This window comes from Phacochoerus africanus, chromosome 6, assembly GCF_016906955.1.
Source record: "Phacochoerus africanus isolate WHEZ1 chromosome 6, ROS_Pafr_v1, whole genome shotgun sequence".
NCBI lineage: Eukaryota > Metazoa > Chordata > Mammalia > Artiodactyla > Suidae > Phacochoerus > Phacochoerus africanus.
Window position 1 is genome coordinate 67,573,207 of NC_062549.1, and position 24,199 is coordinate 67,597,405.

Sequence of the window (24,199 nt, forward strand, 5' to 3'; positions counted from 1 at the left end):
ACGGTGTTGTGATCATGTCTGCTGTACAACAGTGATTCAGTTATACATATACACACATCCATTCTTCCTCAGCTTCTTTTCCAATATAGGTCATCACAGAATATTGGGTAGAGCTCCCTGTACTAAACAGCAGGTCCCCACTGACCATCCATTCCATGTACAATAGTGTGCGTAGGCCAATCCCAAACCCAGCCAAGCAGTCTCAAATCTCCTTGGCTTAAGGCAAGGTTAGAGGTGGAGAAAGAGAATGTGCCCCTGGTACAGGAAGGGGAGGAGGCAAGAGTCAGAGGTAAGAAAGCAGGAATGGCATGATGCTGAAGGGAGGGGGAGATTTTCCTGGAAGCTAGAAGATTAATGGGGAAGCACGGCCAGGAGAATGCCTCCCTCCCTCCCCTCTGGCCCCATGGAGGACAAGGGGGAGAAGAGAAAGCCACCCCAGAATCTCTGTCCTTGAGAGAGTCCAGTTTCTGTTAGGGGAAGAATATGAGAGGAGAGCAGTTCTCTGAAGAGCCTGGAGGATGTAGGGGTGGTCTGTACCGGGCCAGAGGGATCCCAGCAGGCACCAGGGGATGGGAGGTGGTGAAGAGAGGCAAGGTCAATGCCCAGTGTGGGGGGAGAAATGCAGGCTGGTGAATTCATGAGATGGGGAGAAGAGACATGCCTTTTGTCTGGAGCCCATGGATTTCAGGGCTGAGAGGATGGCTGCAAATGACTGGCTTCTACTACTCCAGCTGTGTAGCAAGCAGTTGTACTGCCAAAGCAGGCACAAAGATCCCTGATGGTGTCTGGCAAGGCCTGGGAAGTGTTCATGGCTCTGGGGTCTCCGTGGCCGGTTGGGTCATGGGCTGCAAAGGGGCCATGACATCCCTCCCCAGCCCATGCAGACACTTCCCTGCCACCAGTACAGTTACAGCCTTACTAAAGTCCTGATGGGCTTTTTGTGGGAAGGTATTTTATCTGTGCTCCTACAACAGGGTAGAGTCAGAGCCACGCATCAAGCTCTTGCTCATACTAAGCCCAGTTTAGCAGTTGCTGTAGCTTTGAAGGCATGCTTTGAGTCTCTGAATGCCTGGCAGGAAAGAGCTTATATCTGTTGGGGCTCGGCAACAGCTCACATATTTCATTAATTATTATGTGGAAGAAAAGACTCTACCAGTTATTTGAACAAATCTCTCTTTCCTGACATTCCCTAGGTCATGTGGAACTGATAGAGAATAAAATATCACCCTTGATGTCAAGGACAATAGAGTCTAAAAAAAATGAGTATTTTAAACCAGTTGTCTCCTCCTCGAGAGCAGTCATTTAGAATTATTCATTTTGTTGGTCCCAAGATAAGACCACATAAGAGTCAATTAAATTCTAGAGAGCTGGTAGGTAGAGATCATTTTAATTGACTTTTATTATTGTAGCCTGGGGTATTTTCTGAGGATTATCATTTACTCAGTACAACAGTCCATAATGTATAGCTATACTCATCTTTATTATTATTATTTTTTGTCTTTTTAGGGCCACACCCGAGGCATATGGAGGTTCCCAGGCTAGGGGTCAAGTCAGAGCTGCAGCTGCCAGCCTATGCCACAGCCACAGCAATGCTGGATCCAAGCCAAGTCTGCCACCTACACCACAGCTCATAGCAACGCCAGATCCTTAACCCACTGAGCCATGCCAGGGATCAAACCTGCATCCTCATGGATACTAGTCAGGTTTATTAACCACTGAGTCACAACGGGAACTCCTATAGTCATCTTTAGAGCAGAGAAAATGTGACCCCATGTGTCTGGCCCCTGGGTGATCAAACCTTCTTTAAAAACATGACATGAAATGACTCATTTTGTCATTCAGTTTTTTCAATCCCTTTATAAATTAAATACCAATAAAAACTGGTATGGAATTTCATGTTTTGAATCCCCTCTCTCCACCCCGGAAGCTTTGAGGAGGTAGTTTTATACTAAGTGATGATGTGACTTGGAAAGTTTCTAACAGATCTAGTCACTATTTCAGGAGGGCACACAGTTGGGGTGGGAATAATACTCAGCCATAAACAATGAAGGAAACTAGAACAGTTCTAAAGCTGTTTGGGGGCTGCATTTCATGGGCTTCTCATCCACCTGGCAGTTTCCAGTTGCCTCCTTGACAAGGAAAATGGGGGCCACATCACGGTTATTTTCAGGTGGGTCTCTTGGGGTCTGTATTAAGGTACAGTCTAAGCTATTGAACAGAGACCCTGAATTAGTTTGCTAGGGCTGCAAAGTACCACAGACCAGGGGAGCTTAAACAACAGAGACTGAATGATTTCCCATTGTGGTGCAGCAGTAACGAACCCGACTGGTGTCCATGAGCATGTAGATTTGATCCCGCCTCCCTCAGTGGGTTAAGGATCTGGCGTTGCCATGAGCTGTGGTGTCGGTCACAGACGTGGCTCAGAGCCTGCATTGCTGTGGCTGTGGTGTAGGCTGACAGCTGCAGCTCCAAATCAACCCCTAGCCTGGGAACCTCCATATGCCACAGGCACAACCCTAAAAAGCAAAAAACAAACAAAAACCAGAGGTTGCTTCTCTCCCAGTTCTGGGGGCTGAAAGTCTGAAATCAGGGTGTCAGCTGAGCTGGTGCCTTCCAGTGGCTGTGAGGGTCAGTGTCAGGCCTCTGTCCTTGGCTGGTGCATGGCTGTCTTCTCCCTTCTTTTCTGCCAAGGTCCAGCCCCAGCAGCCAGGGAGTGCCGAAGGAGAGGATGGGCTACAAACAGCACGGAAAGAATTGGAGCCAACTCCTCAGCTGCATGCTGCAGATGACCCAATTTATTAAATGAAAAGCATCAGTTTTTATACCCTATCACAATCAGGTTTTGTGTAAGATTTGACATTAACATTTGATTTAAAACCCTTTTTGTTCCCTCCACCTGAGATACAAAAAAAAAAAAAGGTTAGTTAAAACATGTTCCTTTCAACTTTAGATTTTCCTTCAAGATTACAAACTTAAAGTTTCACACCGTATTTTTCTTAAAAGGTCAACAACAGTAGCTATTCTATTCTATATTAAGAACAAAGCTTTAATAAGTAATAAACTATGATACCTAACATTCTTTAACTAAAGGTGTATGTAGTTAACAAAACGCATGAAAGCCTTGGGCTCATGGCATTCTTAAAACTACGATTTATTTGGCGCCAGCAAGCTAAGCATTTAACCTATGTGCTGATTTACATAAGTTCCAAACCACCAATTTCAATAGAAAGGAGTAATATACCCAAAATTATCAAATGCCCCCACAAGGGATGAAAGTTACAGGTGACACTGTTATTTGATAAAAAATATATCTATTATAGAAAATAGCAATTTATAGGCCAAACAACATTTTTTCCAGCCCCAAACTTCTTTTTAAGTAAAGGGACTGAAATCACAAGTTTCCCCTGTATACTCTTACAAAATAGGTGCCATAAATTATTACTCCAAAACAAAGGCTTTTTCCATTACATTGTTTAAATAACTTCACTCTGTTTTGGTTCAAGTGTTTTACGTACCCAGGGCAAATCTTTAGCAGTAAGAAAGCTGAGAATAGGAGATAGAAAAAGAAGGATAAACACAGAAAAATAGATTGACATATTTTTTAGGGGATATCATTTTTATTTTCCTGGAGCCGATGTCTTTCAAGGGATTGCTCTGCAATCCTTCTTCTTTCTTCAGCTTGTCTGTAGCTCTGCTAACCAGACAAGCCTCATGCAGGTGCCAACTGTGGCTTTGCTTTCTTTACTGGAGCCGCCTTATGGCTCCCGACACTTTTCCTATCATCTTTCCTCTGCATATATCTGTCTGCATGTCCTAATTCTCACCTCACCTGTATTTTTTTAACTGGAGGTTGGGGTTAGCAGCTATTATATACAGAATGGCTCAAAAGTAAGGCCCTACTGCATAGCACAGGAAGCTATATTCAGTGTCCTATGAGAAATCATAATGGAAAAGAATATGAAAAAGAATGCATATATATGTATTACTGAATCATTTTGCTGTACAAAATTTACCATTTTAGCCACACCGTTCAGTGCCATTAAGGATATTCAAACTGTTGTGCAATCACCTGCCCCATCTATTGCCAGAACTTTTTCATCTTCCCAAACTGAACTGATTTCCCTTTTTCATAAGGACACCAGTCACACTGGATTAGGGCCCATTCTTATCAGGTCATCTTAATGATTTACATCTGTAACAACCCTGTTTCTAGGTAAGGTCACATTCCAGAGTCCTAGAGTTACCCTCAGATTGGGGTTAGGACTTCAGCATATGAATGTGGGTGGGGGGGAGACACACGCAGCACAACAGACCCTAAAACAGTGACTCAAGTGAAATAGACATGTGTTTTCTTCTCCCTTGTATGACAGTCCAGAGGTCGGGGAGCTGTGGCTGCACTACTCCTGCCACCACCTTCGTTAGCATAATTGCCTCTCACGCCAGGAAGCTGGGGACTAGACCCTGGAGTCCTGAGCCCAGCCACCTGACAGCCACTGAGCTGTCACATCTCTGAGACCTGGACATGGCCACAGCAACAGCAGCAGGAGACGGCTATTCTTAAATTGCTGTCTTGTCAGAGTTAGCAAATTTGTACCCGGAACCATAGCTGCAAGAGAGTGGAAGAAGGGACTTTTCAGCTTCCCAGCCCTCTCAGCCCAGGCAGGCAAAGAGGGAGGGATACATGCTGAGGGGCAGCTGTCCGCATCCAGGAGAGGGGAGAGGAAGAAAGGACCAGCTGGATTCTGATACTCTCTTCCATTTTAAAAAATTGAAGCATAGTTGATTTACAAGGCCATGTTAATTTCTGCTGTACAGCAAAATGATTCAGTAATACATATATATGCATTCTTTTTCATATTCTTTTCCATTATGATTTCTCATAGGACACTGAATATAGTTTCCTGTGCTATGCAGTAGGGCCTTACTTTTGAGCCATTCTGTATATAATAGCTGCTAACCCCAACCTCCAACTCCATCCCTCCCCAGACACCCTCCTCTTGGCAACCACAAGGTGAACCTGTTTCTGTTTTGTAGATAGGTTCATTTGTGCCATAGTTTAGATTCCACATGTACATGATATCATATGGTATTTGTCTTTCTCTTTCTTACTTAGGATAATAATCTCAAGTTGCATCTATATTGCTGCAAGTGGCATTTCTTTGTTCTTTTCTATGACTGAGTAGTATTCCATTGTGTATATGTACCACATCTTCTTTATCCATAAAGATAGACATTTAGGTTTATTTCCTGGTCTTGGCTGTTTTAAATAGTGGTGCTGAGAGGCAGTTCGTTTCTGGATTGTTAGCCTAAACTGGAACCTGAGAATATATTAAAATCACCTGCTGAGCTTTTAGAAGGTCTCATACCTATGCACAGAGATTCTTGTCTAAGTCAGGCTCAGGGAAGCATATTTTTTTAAAACTCACAGGAGATATTTTTTTGATCGCACCTGAAACATACGGAAATCCCCAGGGCCAGGGACTGAACGTGAGCCAATGATAATGCCAAATCCTTAACTGCTATGCCACCCGGGAACTCCATCACATGAGATTTAAAACCAGCTCATATTAAGAATCATTCACCTAAATGAAAGAATAAATACTAGGGAACCAAAGACCAGCTCTATCTGGGGCATTTGGAAACTTTAAAATAAGACTGAGACACTTAAGCATTTATTCAGCAAAGAAGCCAGCACTCAACTATAGTAATTCCAAAACCTCAAACTGTAAAACTACATAATGTTCTTAATTGGTGAAAACACTAACAAACTTCACTAGAAAATATTAAGATAAGCCTTTATCAGAGCAATTATCCAGTGGAATTATTTTGACAACTCTCTGGGCATTTCATTCTGAGATGAGTAACATGTTAGGTCATTTATCAATTGATAATGATAAAGAATCCAATCAATCAAGAAGCATTGTCTTTTGTACTAAAACTCCTGGAAAAATATTAGCTCTGTAAGAGGTACAGTGGTGGTTCTACCAAGAGCAGTCAGATAGACAGATTTATCAGCATCAGAACTTTCTGGTGACGAATACAAGGCATTGCTCTTACCTTGAGTGGAAACAAATTATCTGCACTTCTTTATATTTAGAAGGTATGCCTACTTTGGAAATTAATGCAAGAGCAAGGCACTACAGCTCAATTTTATAAACATTCCCAAAAGGTCTTTATAGCTTTGAAAACTTGTGTGTTTTCATGTTCATCTTGTCCTTTGAAGCTGGAAATTCAGAAGGAGATTCTTCTGTAGGTTGCTGGCTTTGGCAAATCTATTTACGTTTTTTTCTCCTCAGTTTCCTGAAAGAGAGAAAAGCAGCCCTGAGATATGGATACATGGTACTAGAGAGGCAGCCCATCTGAGGATTGCTTGCAGTGAATGGAATTTGTTGACAGTTTATAACCACCTCAGCCCTAAGCAAGCTCCAATTTTTCTTGATCACCCCAGATCCTCTCTGGGAACAACACGGCAAGACTAGACATTGACGAGGAGCTGAATTTGGTTCTTTACACCCCCGCTGGCAATATTGTAAAGTTCTTTAGTCCACACAAGCCTACTTTCATCTTTGACTTCTTCCCTTGACAGAAGAAAGCACTAATACAGATCATGTCCAAACTGCCATTTTAACCTCCACTTGTATTTTGAGCCACGGCAAGCAGCTCCCAAGCCAGGTTACCAACTTTGTGCCACTCCACCTTATCTTGATATTTAATAAGTTTCTAGTTTTAAAGTCAAGAATCGAGACGAAAAGAATAGTAAACTGATGATAAATTCCTGATTAAGTGCTCTGTCCATAGTGGGTACTTGGCAAATCAAAAGGAATGCCCTACACTCAGCATGACGCTAAGTAAATCTACTTCCTTCGTGGACCAAAAAGGTTTTATTCAAGAAGTTCAAGATAATATTTTTATTAAGTGGCCCATATAGGTCAACTCTGAGTCATTTAAAGATGCCATTACATATTTTTTTTTAATAGCAATGAAGCCATCAAGCCATAGGTTTTTTTTTTTGTTTTTTTTTTTTTTTGCTTTTTAGGTATATGGAAGTTCCCAGGCTAGGGGTTGAATCAGAGCTGCAGCTGCCGTCCTACACCACAGACACAGCCACACCAGATCCAAGCCGCATTTGCTACCTACACTGCAGCTCATGGCAACACTGGATCTTTAACCTACTGAGCCAGGCCAGAGACCGAACCTTCATGCTCATGGATACTAATCAGGGTTGTTACACACTGAGCCACAACAGGAACTCCCAAGCTACAGGTTCTTTTGGACGATAAATTTTTTTAGCTACCTGCCAGACCAGGAAAATCACTGAGGGATTCTTAAACGCCTTTATGTAAATGAGTGAGCGCCTTATTACCTTATGACGTGCTAGTTAGAGGAGAAGGGTGAGTATTAGGGAGACAAGCCTATATCTAGCTCATATGTCTCATCAAGAATACCAGTGACTCCACCTGAAGCTGGCTCCACACACATCAGCCACCCTGGAATCCCTCACCCTGCCCCTCGGCCTTCAGCTTCCAAGTGCATTCGCTCTATCTGAACTTGTCTTCTCCTGACCTTCTTGATAGTGGCCTTCTTGAAGTGAAATTCGCTTTTTCTGACTCTGGGTATTTCTTCCATTTCCTCTTGAAGATTGTAGCTTCTTTTTTCTTTTTTTCATTTTTAAAAGTCTGATTGAGGTATAGTTGATTTCTGATGTTGGGATAATTTCTTCTGTGCAACAAAGTATACACACATCCATTCTCATTCAGATTCTTTTCCCACATAGATCATCACAGCATCCGCAGGTCCCTGTTGGCCAGTCATTCCATATATCACACTGTGCATATGCCAGTTCCAAACCCTCAGTCCATCCCTCCCCCTACTCCTGTCCTTTTGGTGACCATAAGTTTGTTTTCAAAGTCTGTGGGTCTCTTTCTATTCTGCAAATAAGTTCATTTGTATCCTTTTTTGGGGATTCCACATATAAGGGATATCGTATTGATGTTTGCCTCTCACTGTCATCTTTCCCTTTTCTGAGTTTGGGTCACGTATGCTGGGCGATGACATGAGAAAAGCCTTTCAATGACAAAAGGCTTGGGGACAGAAAGAGGCAGCAGAAAAGGAGGGTTTGGCAAGGGAGTAGGGAATTGACTTGCTTCATTTTTTTATAATGTCACACTGACCTTGAGTCTAAAGACTGGAATTTGGGAGTTCCTTTTGTGGCACAGTGGAAACGAATCCGACTAGGAACCATGAGGTTTCAGGTTCGATCCCTGGCCTCGCTCAGTGGGTTAAGGATCCAGTGTTGTCTGTGGTGTAGGTCACAGACACGTCTCGGATCCCGTGTTGCTGTGGCTGTGGCATGGGCCGGTGGCCGTAGCTCTGATTGAACCCCTAGCCTGGGAACCTCTGTGTGCCACAGGTGTGGCCCTAAAAAGCAAAAAAAAAATTAAAAAATAAAAATAAAATAAAGACTTGGATTTGGGTTCACATACCAAGTTCAAATTCTGGCTCAACACTCACCATAGAAGTGATTTTGGCAAGTCCTTCACACTTTTGAGGCTCAAGTTGTAAAATGGAGGTAAAATTTACCTCATAGACTTGTTAACCAAGATGAAGTCAGTAAAATGCACAGCACAGTACCTACCACCTGGCGGGTACTCAGTAAATTCCCATCCCATCATTCTGTTCTCATAGCTGCTCCATCAATGGTAGTTTCTATTAGTATCATTATTACTTGGGGACCTCTGCCTGTAATTTTACATTTTATATCCATTTTACCATTTAACAGTTTTTATTTTCTGAAACAGAGCATCTTCCTAACATTTGGTATTTTTAGATGTGTCAATCTCCATATGGTCCCCTTTCCTTCACTGTCCTTTTCATAGATCTATGATTTTCTTTTGACATTGACTCATTTTTATATTGTCACCATTTCATTTTCATCATGTCTGTCGTTTCACATCCAGGATCCTCATAGAAGATCTTCAGAAAGCACTGGAAAAGGGAAGCAGTTTGCCAACCCAGAGAAGTCGAAGGTCCCCCTCCGGATATAATTATGAAGTTTATCACTCCTTAGAAGAAGTATGTCATCATAAAAGCGTTTGCTGCTTTTTTACAGGGGTATTTTTATATGTAGGTCTCAGGATTGGGAGATAAGCATGAGGACCGAAACGGGAGCTAGATGAAGAATCCAGATAGCTCTTAAGTTGCCCAGACACCTCAGTTCTCTTCTATTAAGGCTTTTATGGCTTTAGAAGAAGAAACAAAATGATTTTACTTTTACCTACTTTACAAAGTACAATGGAAGAGTGCAGGGAAGTTGCTATAGTTGCCCCTTGGTACCCAAAGGAGACTGGGTTCAGAAGCCCCTGCAGAGACTAAGTGCCTTGTGTTCAATGACCTCACACAGTAGGCCTCTGTATCCACCAGTTCTGCATCCGCGGAGATGGAAGCTGACCGTAATTACTGGTATAAACATGCTAACTGAAAATCCATGGAAGGAAGGAAGAACTAGCCAGAGTTTGAGGCCAATGGACTGGTTGAGGGGTAGAGTGAATGTTGGTGTTTGCCCCACACCCTCTGCAAAGTTGAGACCTCCCCAAAACCAAGCTTCATTTGTGGGACCTGAGGGCCTTTCAGTTTGCTGGCATTTATTTTATCTGGAAAACACAGGGACCCCCATCCCACCGCCATTACTGTATACCTGGGCAATGACTAGTTATTCTTTAAATATCAGCTTAAGCAAGAGGGGAGCTGTTTCCTCTCTCCTACCCCACCTCAGTTATAGGGGTCAGAACTCCCCACACCCAGCCCCTCCTAGTACATGGATGTGATACCTATCATAGCTTTTAGTTCTATAATTGTATGATTATTTGATTAATGTTTCTCTTTCCTAATAAACTACAAGTGCCATGGGAATAGGCCAGCACTTTCTTGCCCACTAGCAAGTAAACAGAGACTTCCAAGTAGAGAGTTGTTGACAGAATGAAAAAATGAATACACATTTTTTTCATGCCTCTCCTGAATTAAGCAAAGGAATGCCAGTCATAGAATTAATGAGATCCCTTTTTTTTTGGGGGGGGGGGCCACGGGCTGCACCTGTGGCATATGGAAGTTCCTGGGCCAGGGATCGAACCTGCGCCCCAGCAGCAACCCAAACCACTGCAGTCACAATGCCAGATCTTTAACCCACTGCGCCACAGGAGAACTCCCAGATCCTGTTATACTCTTAACAGAATTTTTGGTTCTCTTAATAGTGACTTTCCTTTCAAAATTATTTCTACATACTTCATTTTTAACATACTTTTTAGAAGCTTGAAATTAGAAGCAGTGGAAAGGATGGCTATAACTTGACACATTAAAGTGCTACTAACATGCACTAGAAAAGAGTCAAAATGTAAAAATGTATCAATATAGATATGTACATATACAGAAATGTGTGTATGTGTATCCTCATTAGACTAAGTAAGAATCAAAAGAAAAGAAAAGTATGGGTACTTTCCAAAATCTGGGTGTTTTTTTTTTTTCAGAACAGACTCTTTCACATCATGGAACCCTGGGATGCTTTTGTGTGACCTCCTTACTCCTGTATTGGGCTTTTAAGTCACAACGTCACCCATCTTTCTAAGTGCCTTATTTATCCATCTCAAAAATACCTTTTCTTGATGACAGATAAACATGTGTGAATGGGTCAATGCAAATGGATCATTCTTATTGGGGAAAGTTATTCAGAGCATGCCCTCCAGTGTGTGGTGTGGCTGGTAAAATAACCTTTAAGCACAAAAGATAATACCTTTTTCTTAGCCCTCTCTGTTCAGTGGCCAATGACAATATCCAGGACTTTAATAAGCACTTTCAAATAGTTGGGATGGTTTTCCTGAAACGTATTTCTTTCTTTTTCTCTTAAATGCTTGGGAGGAAATGGAAATAAATTTTGATTTTTAAAAAAGAACCCAGAACACGTTGATTAATTTTCTGTAAGATGCTGCCATCAAGATATTAATGATGAATAGTAGAAGGTATGCTTTAAAAAGGGAACAGTACAAAGACATAAAGCTACTCTTTATAAAAGCAAAAAATGAAATGTAATTTTAAGTATCCTGGAGAAAATTAAGACTACAAAATTGGTTTTTGATGCAATTTCATATTCCATGTGTGCTTTTTGAGTTCTAAGACCTACTGTTGTCTTTTCATTATCCTTTGTTTCTTTGTATCACAAGCTTCATCATTGGGAGAGTCTGACATGGTTTTTATTTATTTGCTTTTAGATTCAAAATTGGATGCGCCATCTGAATAAAACTCATTCAGGCCTCATTCACATGTTCTCTATTGGAAAATCATATGAGGGAAGATCTCTTTTTGTTTTAAAGGTAAAAATAAGAAATTAGTGACTAAAAAGATGTTTACTAAACATTCGTCTTTTTCAGCTTTGACTTATGGGGAAAAGAAATGTTCTTTCATAGAGTCTCATATTTAACATTGTCTAGTAATTTAAGGGGAAAAAAAATCCCCTTAGGTTTTTGAGCCATGTTTAAGTTTTGCTATGAGTATGCCAAAGAATACTGTTTCTAACATACTCAAAGTGATGGATGCCCTTCAAAAATAATGACCTTTGAAATGATTTGTAAGGTGAGGCTGCTTACGATGAACCAATGCAAAGCTGCATAAATGTGTAAGAAGCTATCTGCCCTTGAACCTGTGTTCTCCTCTAGCTACTGACCTACAGCTCCCTATCCCTTCTCAGCCAAACATCTAAAAAGATTTCCCTGTATGGTTATCTCAATTTCCACACCTACCCTTCAGACCTTGGCTCACTGGCCTTTGCCTACCACGCACCCGAAACTTCTACGACAACCCCTAGGGAGTTTTCCTCCCGCCTCTGACCATCACCTCCTGTCTCCTTCACTGGCCCCTCTACCCTTGTCCTTCCCTTATGTGCTAGTAACCCCAGGATTCTCTCCTCAGCTGTGCTCTCACACTCCCAGACCTCTCCAGGTGGGCACATCCGCCCCACAGCTTCAGCAATCATTCCAGACTTTTCTATACAGTGGTGTCTGCTCTCTAGAGTTGTAAGTTCTTATCTCCTTGCCTCCTTGACATTCGCATCTCGATGGTCACCAAAGGACCTCAGAAGCAAAACAGCGCCCCTGTGCTCCTGGTCAGGAAACACAAGCATCAGCCTAAATTCCTCTCCTGATTCTCACCACTTTGAGTCTATCACAAGGAATTTCTAAATGTCTTTTGGATTTGTCACCATGGCTTTGCTTGTCCTCACTGCTGTGGCCCTGGCTTGTTTCTGGATCTATTACAGTTGTGACCTCATTACTGAACATCTTCGTGAGTCTCAGTCCTCACCCTCTCATCCATCTCCACACTGTTGTCAGTGTGAGAGACACAGCATGCACACACACACATGCACACACACACCTCCCAGGGAATACAGCATGAGGTCTTACCTCTTTTACACTCTCATGAGTTCTCTGCCTCTGCGTCCAGGTTCATCAGCCGTTCTTTCCCCAAAGCCCAGAAGCAGTTGCTCAGATTGTCTGCCAAGCCTGAGATGCCTTCTTCCACGTGTCTGCCAGGCCAGCTTCCAGTCCTGTCAACCACTCAAGGATTCCTCTTCTGAGAAGCCTTCTTTTATTCTGCAAAAATCAGACCTAGCACCCCCATATTCCTTATGCAGAGTCACATTATAATGATGAATTGCTCATATGTCTGCCCTTCCCACCAGCATATAAATTCTTTGTCTTCTCATCTTGGAATTGCCAGGACCCAGCCATGTGTCTCACATTTAAGAGTTTCCAAAGTATTAGCGGTATGAGGTAATGAATGAATGAAAACTAGATCCCCTATAAATATGATGTCGAAAACCACCTCTTGATTACTAGGTTGGAGACCACATTATAAAAGAAATTGATAGAACAGGGTTGATAAAGAAAATTTGGTCACATGATTCTACAAACCAAATTGTTTTGTGTTTCCATTTTGTGTTGTAATTAAATATGATTTTGTCCACATAGCTATTTCTTTAATAGATATTGCTTGGGAATATTTCCAGTTCCGTTGCATGGGATGGAGGGGGGATGCAGAGAAAGGGTTGGGATGGGAGAGAGGGAGGGGAAAATTTTAGCTTCTTAATAGTCACGTATTATATTAAAATGAAGAGGCAAACCTATTTAAGCAATTACCTTTTTCTTGTGTATTTTCTACTCCTTTGATTTGTAATTAAGGCAATAAATTCATTGTCTCTGCATAAACAAGCCTGGCCTTCTGAAATCAATAGGAAATCTGTCTTTTTTATGGGTTACCTAATGGACCAACTCTATTGAAGTATTATACTGAAATCTTATTAAATTATGCTGGTCAGTGAATCCCAAAATAAAAGCCTGCTTTGGTGACTATGAATACTCTTGTTTTCAGCTGGGCAGAAGATCACGAGCTTACAAAAGAGGTGTCTGGATAGACTGTGGTATTCATGCAAGAGAATGGATTGGTCCTGCCTTTTGCCAGTGGTTTGTGAAAGAAGTAAGTTACACCCTTTACAGAGTGTCCATTTTAGCTAACTGGTGTTTTTATTCTGCTCAAGGAACAAAACTGGGAATATGATGCCGGAAATACTTGATGGAATGATAATAACACCATGATTTTGTGCGTTGCTTTTATGTTTACGAAGACCCCGCGACACCCTGGTTCAGTTCGTCTTCACCTCTGCACTGGGAGGCTGGAATTACCAACCCTCATTAAAGAGAAAGAAACTGAGATTCAGGGCGTTTGTGAATTTGTGACAAATTAGGAACCAACCATAGTAGCTGATATAAGGTAGAAAGCTAAAAATCCAATTTATAGTGTTTCAGGGCAGTTTATCTACATCACTTGTCTTCTCCATCAAACCAGTCTCAGGCATCCTATAGCAAGATGAACAAGGGGTTTCATTTGCCCTCCCGCTAGGGATCTGTGATTTAAGTAGCAAAGAACTTCAGCATCTGTGGATTTAATATTCTCTGTTTCAGTACTTTTCAGTGGCTCTAATGGTTGATGACTCATAGTGATTTCTCATTTTCTGAAGGCTGCATTTAAGTCATCAGCCCTCTGAGGCTAGTGTATCAAGTAGGTTCTTATTCCAAGAGTGGGCCAGCTTCATGGACTAACGTCTTATTATGTTTTTATATTTTTATATTGTCAAGAATGCAGTGACTTTCATTTTTAACCTTGAATTCTTAGGTTTTTGGGGTTTTTTTTAAGACTTCTAAAAGAAAACCAACCACTAGTTCTGGTAATAAAAGTGAAGATATCTAAGGAAAGGAAGGTTCTTAGCAAGGGGGAAAAAATGAAAAAGAAAACTAAAAATTACTTATAGAAAATGATTAAGGATACAAGATACTTAAATATTTTGCTATGTTTTATGGGAAAATTATGTAACCTAGTGAAGTCTGTGATTTTGAAGACTCTCCTAGTCTTGGAAAAAATGACTCACAAATGTCAATAATGAACTAAATTTGTAAAATCTGCCCCTCTGCCACTACCAAACCCACAAAAGTATCCTTAATTTTATAAATAACAAAATTTTCAAACTATTCCCGCTCAATATATTGAGCAATTCATAATCCCTTAAAATACCATTTCATCCTGGTAGGACAAAATGCAAAAGCTAACAAATTGTTAATTCTATAACCTTGTATTAAATATGCATTTTTTACATGCAACATATTGTCTGCTGTCTCAAGTTTCAAAAAAAAGGGAGGGGATGGTTAAGAACAGAACATCTATTTATTAGACTATGGGCCTGTGTACTATTATAGAATATAAGAATGTATCTCCCAAACATTTTCTTCACCCCCATGTGTGGAACTTTTAATTTTTTTATGGCTGCATCCATGGAAGTTCCCAACCCAGGGATTGAATCTGAGTTACAGCTGCAGCAAAGCTGGGTCTCTTAACCTACTGCAGAGGGCTGGGGACTGAACTCTCAGGAGCAACTTCTTTATAATTCCTAAACTTACTTTTTATTTATTTTATTTATTTATTTGCTTTTTAGGGCTGCACCTGCGACATATGGAGGTTCCGAGGCCAGGGTTGAAGCAGAGCTGCAGCTGCTGGCCTACGCCACAGCAATGCAGAATCTAAGCTGCATCTGTGAACTACCCCTCAGCTCAGAGCAATGCTGGATCCTTAACCTACTGAGCGAGGCCAGGGATTGAACCCACATCCTCATGGATACTAGTTGGGTTTGCAACCCACTGAGCCAGAACGGGAACTCCCTTCCTAAACTTATTTTATTTGTTCATGTCTCAAAAAAGAGAGACAATTTGTAATGATCTCTCTTCCTGTACCAGTGTCAAGGGCAGAAACTCTATCTTGTTTATTGCCAAATCCCTAGTATCCAGAACAACACCTGGCATTTAATAGAACTTCAAATATTTGTAAATGAATGGGAATGATGAGAATCCAGCAGTTATAGAAAGATTTCTGGGAGATGACTTGCACTTTATCTCATTTTGCAGTACACAATCTGTATGGCCGTCCACGGCAGCCCTAGAACCCAACCTAAATTCCCAAGAGGACGCAGTGTAACCACAGACAAAGAGGCATGTTTGATGATTATCAATTGAGGGTAATTGATTTTGGAGCAAGAAAAAGAAGCATCAGTTAAAAGTAGGCTCCATTTGGAGTTCCCGTGTGGCTCAGCAGTTAATAAATCCGACTGGGAACCATGAGGTTGCAGGTTCAATCCCTGGCCTTGCTCAGTGGGTTAAGGATCCGGCATTGCCACGAGCTGTGGTGTAGGTTGCAAATGCAGTTCGGATCCTGTGTTGCTGTGGCCCTGGTGTAGGCTGGCCGCTACAGCTCTGATTGGACCCCTAGCCTGGGAACCTCCATATGCCGCGGGAGCAGCCCCAGAAATGGCAAAAAAAAAAAAAAAAAAGTAGGCTCCATTCAAAGATGTGGTGAAAAGGGAACCCTCCTGTGCAGTTGGTAGGAATGCAAATTGGTGCAGCTGTTATGGAAAACAGTACGGGGGTTCCTCTGAAAACTAAAAATAGAGTCTCCATATGATCCTGCAATCATACTCTTAGGCATACATCTGGAGAAAACTCTAATTCAAAAAGATACAGGAGTTCCTACTGTGGCACAGTGGATTATGGACCCAGCAGAGGTCACAGCTGTGGCTCGAATTTGATCTCTGGCCCAGGAAGTTCCATATGCTGTGGGTGTGGCCAAAAAGAAAAAAAAATGATACATGTACTCTAATGTTTATTAAAGCACTATTTACAATAACCAAGACATGGAAACAACCTAATGTCCATCAACAGAGGAATGGATAAAGAAGATGTGACACATACATATAATGGAATAGTACTTAGCCATAAAAAAGAATGAAATAATGCCATTTGCAGCAACATGGATGGATCTAAGATTATCATACTAAGTAAAGTAAGTCAGAGATAAACAAATACCATATGATATCACTTATATATGTGGAGTCTAACATATGACACAAATAAACTTATCTGTGAAACAGAAACATAAGAGATTTGTGGTTGCCAAGGGGGTGGATAAGGAGTCATTGGGAGTTTGGGATTAGGAAATGCAAACTATATTATACATAGAAGGGATAAACATCAAGGTCCCACTATGTAGCACAGGGAACTATATTCAGTATCCTACAATAAATCATAATGGAAAAAAATATTAAAAAATGTGTGTATATATGTATGTATAACTGAATCACTTTGCTGTATGGCTGAAATTAACATAGTAAATCAATTATACTTCACTGAGTTTTTTTTTTTTTTAAGAGTAGGCTCCATTTCACCAAAGATGAGTGAGGAAAGCCCTCTTCCTCCTACAGCAGGCCATCTTCAAGTGTGCAAATGAGCGTAACCATTTCTGGGCTTCTGCTACCCTTTCCATGCCTCTCTCACTCTTGCTGTTTGTGACAGGCACACACCCCTCCACTTCATCACATACATTTCCCATCTGAGTCAGGGTAGCAACCAGAAGTGGAAAAAAGGAGGCCTAGGGGGTCACTCTTCCCACTGTCCTTGTGGAAGCAATAGGGCTGCTGCGTGATAGCCATGACAGGACAAGGTCAACATTTACACATCACAGGCTTGTAAGAAATGTACTCATCTTGTCTTGAAGCCCCCGTTCCCATTAATGGTGGTGTTGGGGGCAGAGGAAACGGGGACTTCAAATATTTAAATACACCTTAAACCAGCCCAGCATGGGAGCATCATCTCTTGTACACTCATTCAGTCCCTTGTTAAATCCTATCTCCCAAAAAAGGCAGGGGCTGGCTGGTCCAAGAGGGGGTCCAGGCAGGGTCCCTTCCCAAGGTCATCTCCACTCCACCACAGAAATCCCAAGACCAGCTCCCAGGCTTTCAAATCCTCTAATGTCCACATGTCCTTTAGGGGGACCAGGGAACCCCTGAGCTCTTTTTCTGCCTCCCAGGAGACCCTAGGAGGCTATGTCAAGCCCTCTCTTGGCTGACACATGCCACACTGCCAATTGTCTCCTCCTGCATTGACCCCTTGTTGGCATGTGACAATCATGTGAGGTGATGTTCTCTCACAAAGACATGTGGTGAACAAGGAGAGATCCTCTTTTCTTGTATTTTTACCCCATTCTGGCAGTGGTTTATATCATTTCTTGATTTCCCTGGATTTCAAACCCCAGAGAAAGAAATGGTGTGAGAAGCCAAAAGTTTGGCTTCTGCTCTTGCTTTCTCTCTCTCTCGGGGCTTTTCCCCAAATTCAATAGCTTAAAACAACAAATATTTATTACTGAGCGTTTCTGTGGGTCAGCAATCCAGGCACATGTAATAAGCACTTAATAAAAGCAATTTATTAGTAGTGGTAGCATCAGCAAGTTGATATTTTAAAATAACCAAAGAGAATCATTTGAAAGAAAATCAAGGGTATGAAAAAACCTAACACCATCAACCAACAGGATCTAAACTACATTTACGAATCAGTCAATCCAACAAGAGCCAAAGACACATTCTTTTCAAGTATCTACAGAACATATACCAAGATATACCATATTATGGACCAAAAAATTAAACCTCAACAATGTAAAGGATATGAAATCATACAGACTGTGTTTTCTGACCACAACAAAGTCAAACTAAATACTGATAGCGGAAAGCTAACAGGGAAACCTCCAAACATTTGGGAATTTGCATGCTTCTACATTATCCTTCTACATTAATCCATGGGTCAAAGATAAAAATCATAAGGGAAATTTATAAAGTACATTGAACTGAATGAAAATGAAAGTACAGCATATCAAAATTTGTAGGACACAGCTAAAACAAGAGGGAAATTAATAGCACTAAATGTGTACATGAGAAATGAGGAAATTCTCAAAATGATAATCTATGCTTTGACTCAAAAAGCTAGAAAAAGAATAGGAAATAAAGCCAAAACAAGCAGAAGCAAGTAATATGGATAACATCAAAAATCAATGAAAGTAAAAACAGAAAATCATTAGAGAAATTCAGTGAAACAAGGAGCTGGTTCTTAAAAAGATCAGTGAAATTGACAAAGTTCTGGAAAGAGAAACAAAGAAAAAAGATACAAATTACCAATATTGGGAATGAAAAGGGGATAGCACTACAGACCCTGCAGATATCCAAAGGACAATAAGAGAATACTGTGAATCACTCTATACACATAAATTTGACAACTTAGACACAAACTATCACAAACTATCCATAATGAAATAGGCAATTTGAATATATCTCTTACTACTAAGGAGGTTGAATTCATAATTTTAAAATTCAAAAAGAAAGAATGAAATCTCCAGGACCAGAAGAATTCACTGAAGAATTCTACCAAATATTTAAAGAAGAATTAAGACCAATTCTACATAATCTCTTTCAGAAAATAGAACATTTTCAATTCATTTTTTTAAAGCTAGTCTTACCCTGATACCCAAATCAGACGAAGACAGTAGAAAAAAAAAAAAAAAAACTGGAAAATGGTTTCAGAGATCCTTAACGAAGTATTACCAGATAGAATTTGGCAAACCGTAAAAATAATTCTACATCATGGGCAAATGAGGTTTATTTCAGGCATCCAAGCCTGTTTTAATATTTGAAATTCAATCAATGTAATCTACCATATTAACAAGCAAAAAAGGGAAAAAGTCTACATAATCATCTCAACTGATATATAAAAAGACCTTGACAAAGTTTGACACTCATGATAAAAACTCCCCAAAAAATAGTAATAGAGGGGAACTTCCTCAACTTTAGAAAGAACATCTGCAAAAATCCTAGAGCAAACATTACACTTGTGGTAAATGACCAAATCCTTCTCCCTAAGATCAAGAACAAGGTAAGCATGTCTGCTCTCACTACTCTTAATTAACATGGTGCTGAAAGTTCTAGTCAGGAAAAGAGAAAGTAAAAGACATAGAGGTCAAAAAGGAATAAATAAAATTTTCCTACCCCTAGATGACATGGTTGTCTACCTGGAAAATCCCATGGAATCTACAGGAAAACAGAAGCAATAAGTAAGTTCAAGAAGATCACAGGGCACAAGGTACACTTAACAGAAGTCAACTGTCTTTCTATATACCATCAATGAACACATGGACACTGAAGTTAAAAATATAATACCATTTATAATTACTCAAAAAATGAAATGCTTAAGAGTAAATCTAACAAAACATACTTGGGATTTACATGCTGAAAATCATAAAACATTAATAAAAAAATTAACAAAAGATGGAGAGACATACCATATTCAGGGTTTGGAAAACTTAATATAGAAAAATGTTGGGGTTCCCATGTGGCTCAGTGGGTTAAGTACCTGGCATTGTCGCTGCAGTGGCTTGGATGGCTGCAGTGGCACAGGTTTGATCCCTGGCATGCGGGAGCTTCTGCATTCCACAGATGCAGCAAAAATAAAAAATGTCAGTTATCCCCAAATTGATACATAAGTTTAACACAATTTGTATAAGAATTCCAACAAGACTTTTGTAGATACAGGTGAACTTATTCGAAGATTTCTATGAAAAAGTAAAGGAAATAGAAGAGTTAAAAATATTTTCTAGAAGAATCATTCTAACCAACTTCAAGACATACTTACAGCCACAGTACTCACACGTATATGGTGCTGGTGAACAGAGAGACAAAAGGAACATAATAGAAGACCTAGAAATAGACCTACACAAATATGGCCAACTAATTTTTTTACCAAGATGCAAATGTTAAGTCAATGGAAGAAAGACAGACTTTTCAACAAGTGGTGCTGGAGCAAGTGGACTTCCATAGAGAAGTAAATGAACTTCGATCTAAGACATATTTTTTATACAAAAATTAACTCAAATGGATCACAGACTTAAATATAAAATTATGAAACTTTTAGAAAAAAATAGGAAAGACTGTTGAAGACCTAAAGCTAGGCAGAGTCGGACTTGACACCAAAAGCATGCTCCATAAAAGAGTTAACTGGATGTCATCAAATGTAATCAAAATTTAAAACTCTGTTGTGTGAAAGACCCTGGTAAGAGGAGGAAAAACACAAGCAACAAACTTTGCCACATGTCTGATAAAGGATTCATATTTGGAGTATATAAACTCAAAACTTGACAATAAAAAAGCAATCCAACTGGAAAGGAGTACACATAAGGCAAAAAAAAAAAAGCACACAAAAAGACATCACTAGGAAAATTCAGATTAAAACCACAATGAGCTATCACTGGATACCTATCAGACTGGCTAAAGTTACACACACACACACACACACACACACACGGGTGGGCTGGGGACTGAGTCACTGGGGAGGATGCAAACAAAACTGGATCACTCGCACACTGCTGGTGGGAATGTCAAATGATGGAGCTATTCTTAAAAACAGTTAACAGTTTCTTTTAAACCTAGACATGAAACTATCATATAACCCAGTAATTGCACTGTTGGCATTTATCCCAGAGAAATTACAACTTATGTTCGCCCTAAAACCTGTACACGAATGTTTATAGCAGCTTTATTTATAATAGCCAAAAACTGGAAACAATCCAGACATCCTTCAATGGGCAAATGGTTCAACAAACTAGTACACACACACCATAGAAAACTACTCAGCTGACAAAGGAACAAACTGTGGAAACACACGACAATGTGAACAAATCTCCAGAGAATTATGCTAAATTTAAAAAAAAGATCCCAACTAGATACATGCTGTATGATTTCATTTATATAATGTTCTTGAAGTGATAAAATTACAGTTGACTCATGTTACACAATATGGGTTTGAACTTTGATGGTCTGCTTATATGCAGATTTCTTCCAGTAAATATGTACTATAGACATTTTTTTTTTGTCTTTGTCTTTTGTCATTTTAGGGCCACACCCACAGCATGTGGATGTTCCCAGGCTAGGGGTCTAATTGGAGTTGTAGCTGCTGGCCTATACCACAGCCACAGCAACACCAGATCCGACCTGCATCTGGGATCTACACCACAGCTCAAGGCAACACCAGATCCTTAACCCACTGAGCGAGGCCAGGGATCAAACCCGCAACCTCATGGTTCCTAGTTGTATTCAGTTCCGCTGCGCCATGACGGGAGCTCCACGTACTAGTCTTTACTAATGATCCTCCGTTGGTTGACTCCAGGGTTGTGGAACAGTAGATATGAATGGTCAACTGTAAATTACATATGCACTTCCAGTTGCTTTCAGAGGGTCAGTGACTCAAGCCCCATGTTGTTCAAGGGTCAACTGCATAGAAATGGAGAACAGATTGGGGGCTAAGGAGAGGAAAGGGATGTGGCTCTAGAAGGGCATCATAAGGGGTCCTTGCAGTGATGGAAAAGTTCTGTGTCTCGAATGCATCGGTTCAGTACCCTGATTGTGATGGATACTGTAGTATACAGTGTTCATGCACTTTCCCTCAATGGTAAAAGGAAAGTGGATAAAGGGTAAAAGGATTTCTCATTACCATTGAGGGAAAGTGGATGAAGGGGCAATGGATTTCTCTGTATTAACTCTTCTAATTCTTGTAAGAATGAATTCTTACAATTACATATTAACAGTATGTAACATATAACTCCATGTGAATCTACATATATCTCAAAATTTTATTTTACTTTTTCTTTTGTCATTTTAGGGCCACATCAGCAGCATATGGAAGTTCCCAGGCTAGGGGTCCAATCAGAGCTGCAGCTGCCAGCCTATGCCACAGCCACAGCAATGTGGGATCCGAGCTGCGTCTGTGACCTACACCACAGCTCACGGCAACATCGGATCCTTAACGCACTAAGCAAGGCCAGGGATTGAACCTGTGTCCTCGTGGATACTAGTTGGATTCATTACCACTGAGCCACGACGGGAACTCCTCAAAATTTTAAATGTATCATAAAAATAATAACTCTTTCATTCTCTTTGGAACTGGGTCCTCTGTCCTGCCTAGAGAAGCAGAGGCAATTTCATCCCTGTGCTCTCCTCTCTGCTGTGTGCTCCTCATCAAGACCCTGACTCCCTACACAGTGGAAACCAGGCTGGGCTCTGGCTCCACATGTCCCTCTCCTTCAGCCAGCATGACCAGCCCCTGCCTGCGAGGCCCTGTTTGCCGCATGCAGGCCGCTGCCCACTCCAATTGAGAGGATGGGCCCATGCCTGAGCTTAGGACAAACAAAGCTTTGAAAACAGGGACCCAGATGCAAACTACCTGGCTTAATTGACTAATGAGATGGACTCAAGAATTTTGTTATTTTGAAAGTGACTCAAATTATTCTCTCAACACATCACTGATAGTTTGTATTCATTATCTCATCATATAACTGCAGGCTGGTAGGCATTTTATTTTTTTGGAATTTTAAAAAAATTTTATTATAATTGATTTACAATGTGCCAATTTCTGCTGTACAGCAAAGTGACCAAGTCATATATATATATATACACACACATACATATGTATATGTATATATATATATATATATATATATATATATATATATATATACACATTCCCTTTCTTATATTATCCTTCATTGTGGTCTATCCCAAGAGATTAAACATTTTTAAAACACAGAATACATGATAAAATTGTCGGCTTTTCTCTTTCAGATTGACAATTATTTAATTATGTTAAAAATATAGAGCCATCACCTTCAATTTCAACATTTGCCACCTCTCTTTTTCTAATGTTCATATACAAATTTTTATCTCTTGTAAGCAAAATAAAGGAAACCAATGGAGGTATGCTTGGACTGCACATCTTTCCCTTGTGAAATGCCTGTTTATACCAAGTTAGCAGAACCACTATTAATGTTATATTTATAGTATGATGGGGTTTTCTTTGGAAGGGAGACAACATGGTAGACTCACTATTGAAATGAGTACTGCAAACACCCCTTTGCCATGAAACCAAAATGAGCTTTAAGAAACACCACCTTTTGGTGATGACATTTTTCTTAAATTTGTCATGGGCCCAGAGGGATGATATAGGCACTAAATTTATCAAAGAAAGAAAACTAGGGAGGAGATCCTGAAAAAGAATGGATGTGTGTATAACTGAATCACTCTGTCATACAGCAGAACTTAATCACAACCTTGTAAATCAACCGTATTTTAATAAAATTTTTTTCATTTTTAAAGTTTTTATTGAAGTCTAGCTGATTTAGAAGATTGTAATAACTTCTGCTTTACAACAAAGTGATTCAGTTATGCATGTATACACATCCATTCTTTTTCAGATTCTTTTCCCTCATAGATTATCACAGAACATTGGGCAGAGGTCTTTGTGTTATACAGCAGGTCCACATTGGCCAATCTTTCCATACACCACAGTGTGCATATGCCAATCCCATCCCAGTCCATCCCTCCCTCTACCCTCTCCTTTAGTAACTGTTAAGTTTTTCAAAGTCTGTGAGTCTTCAGTAAAACTTTTTTAAAAAGAAAAAGGAAGGAAGGAAAGAAGGAAGGAGAGAAAGAAAACTAGAGTAGATAAATAATAATAAGAAAACAGGTAAATATACAGAATGTGGAGATTATCTTTCTGCAGAGACTTAAATGTGAGGGTAAATAGAAGACAGGGGACAAAGAAAATAGACAGCAAGTGGAGACTTACGAAAAGGAACACAAAGTAAAAGGAACACAAAGGAACACAAAAGTAGCAAACGTAAAAATTAAATTGCAAAGTGAAGGAAACTACCAAGTTTAAAATAGGTCTGAAAACAGTTTATCAGCTCC

At 40.2% G+C, this 24,199-nt stretch overlaps 1 protein-coding gene across 3 annotated transcripts in view; it reads left to right on the forward strand.

Annotated features, from left to right (window-relative positions):
- The window catches only part of CPA6 (carboxypeptidase A6), a 248,588-nt gene that overhangs the window by 170,760 nt on the left and 53,629 nt on the right, over positions 1 to 24,199 (forward strand). For all 3 annotated transcript variants that reach the window (XM_047783795.1, XM_047783798.1, XM_047783797.1), the window contains exons 4-6: positions 8,958 to 9,072; positions 11,259 to 11,360; positions 13,414 to 13,518. In XM_047783795.1, coding sequence (XP_047639751.1) covers positions 8,958 to 9,072; positions 11,259 to 11,360; positions 13,414 to 13,518 — 322 coding nt within the window. The remainder of the gene's footprint in view (positions 1 to 8,957; positions 9,073 to 11,258; positions 11,361 to 13,413; positions 13,519 to 24,199) is intronic.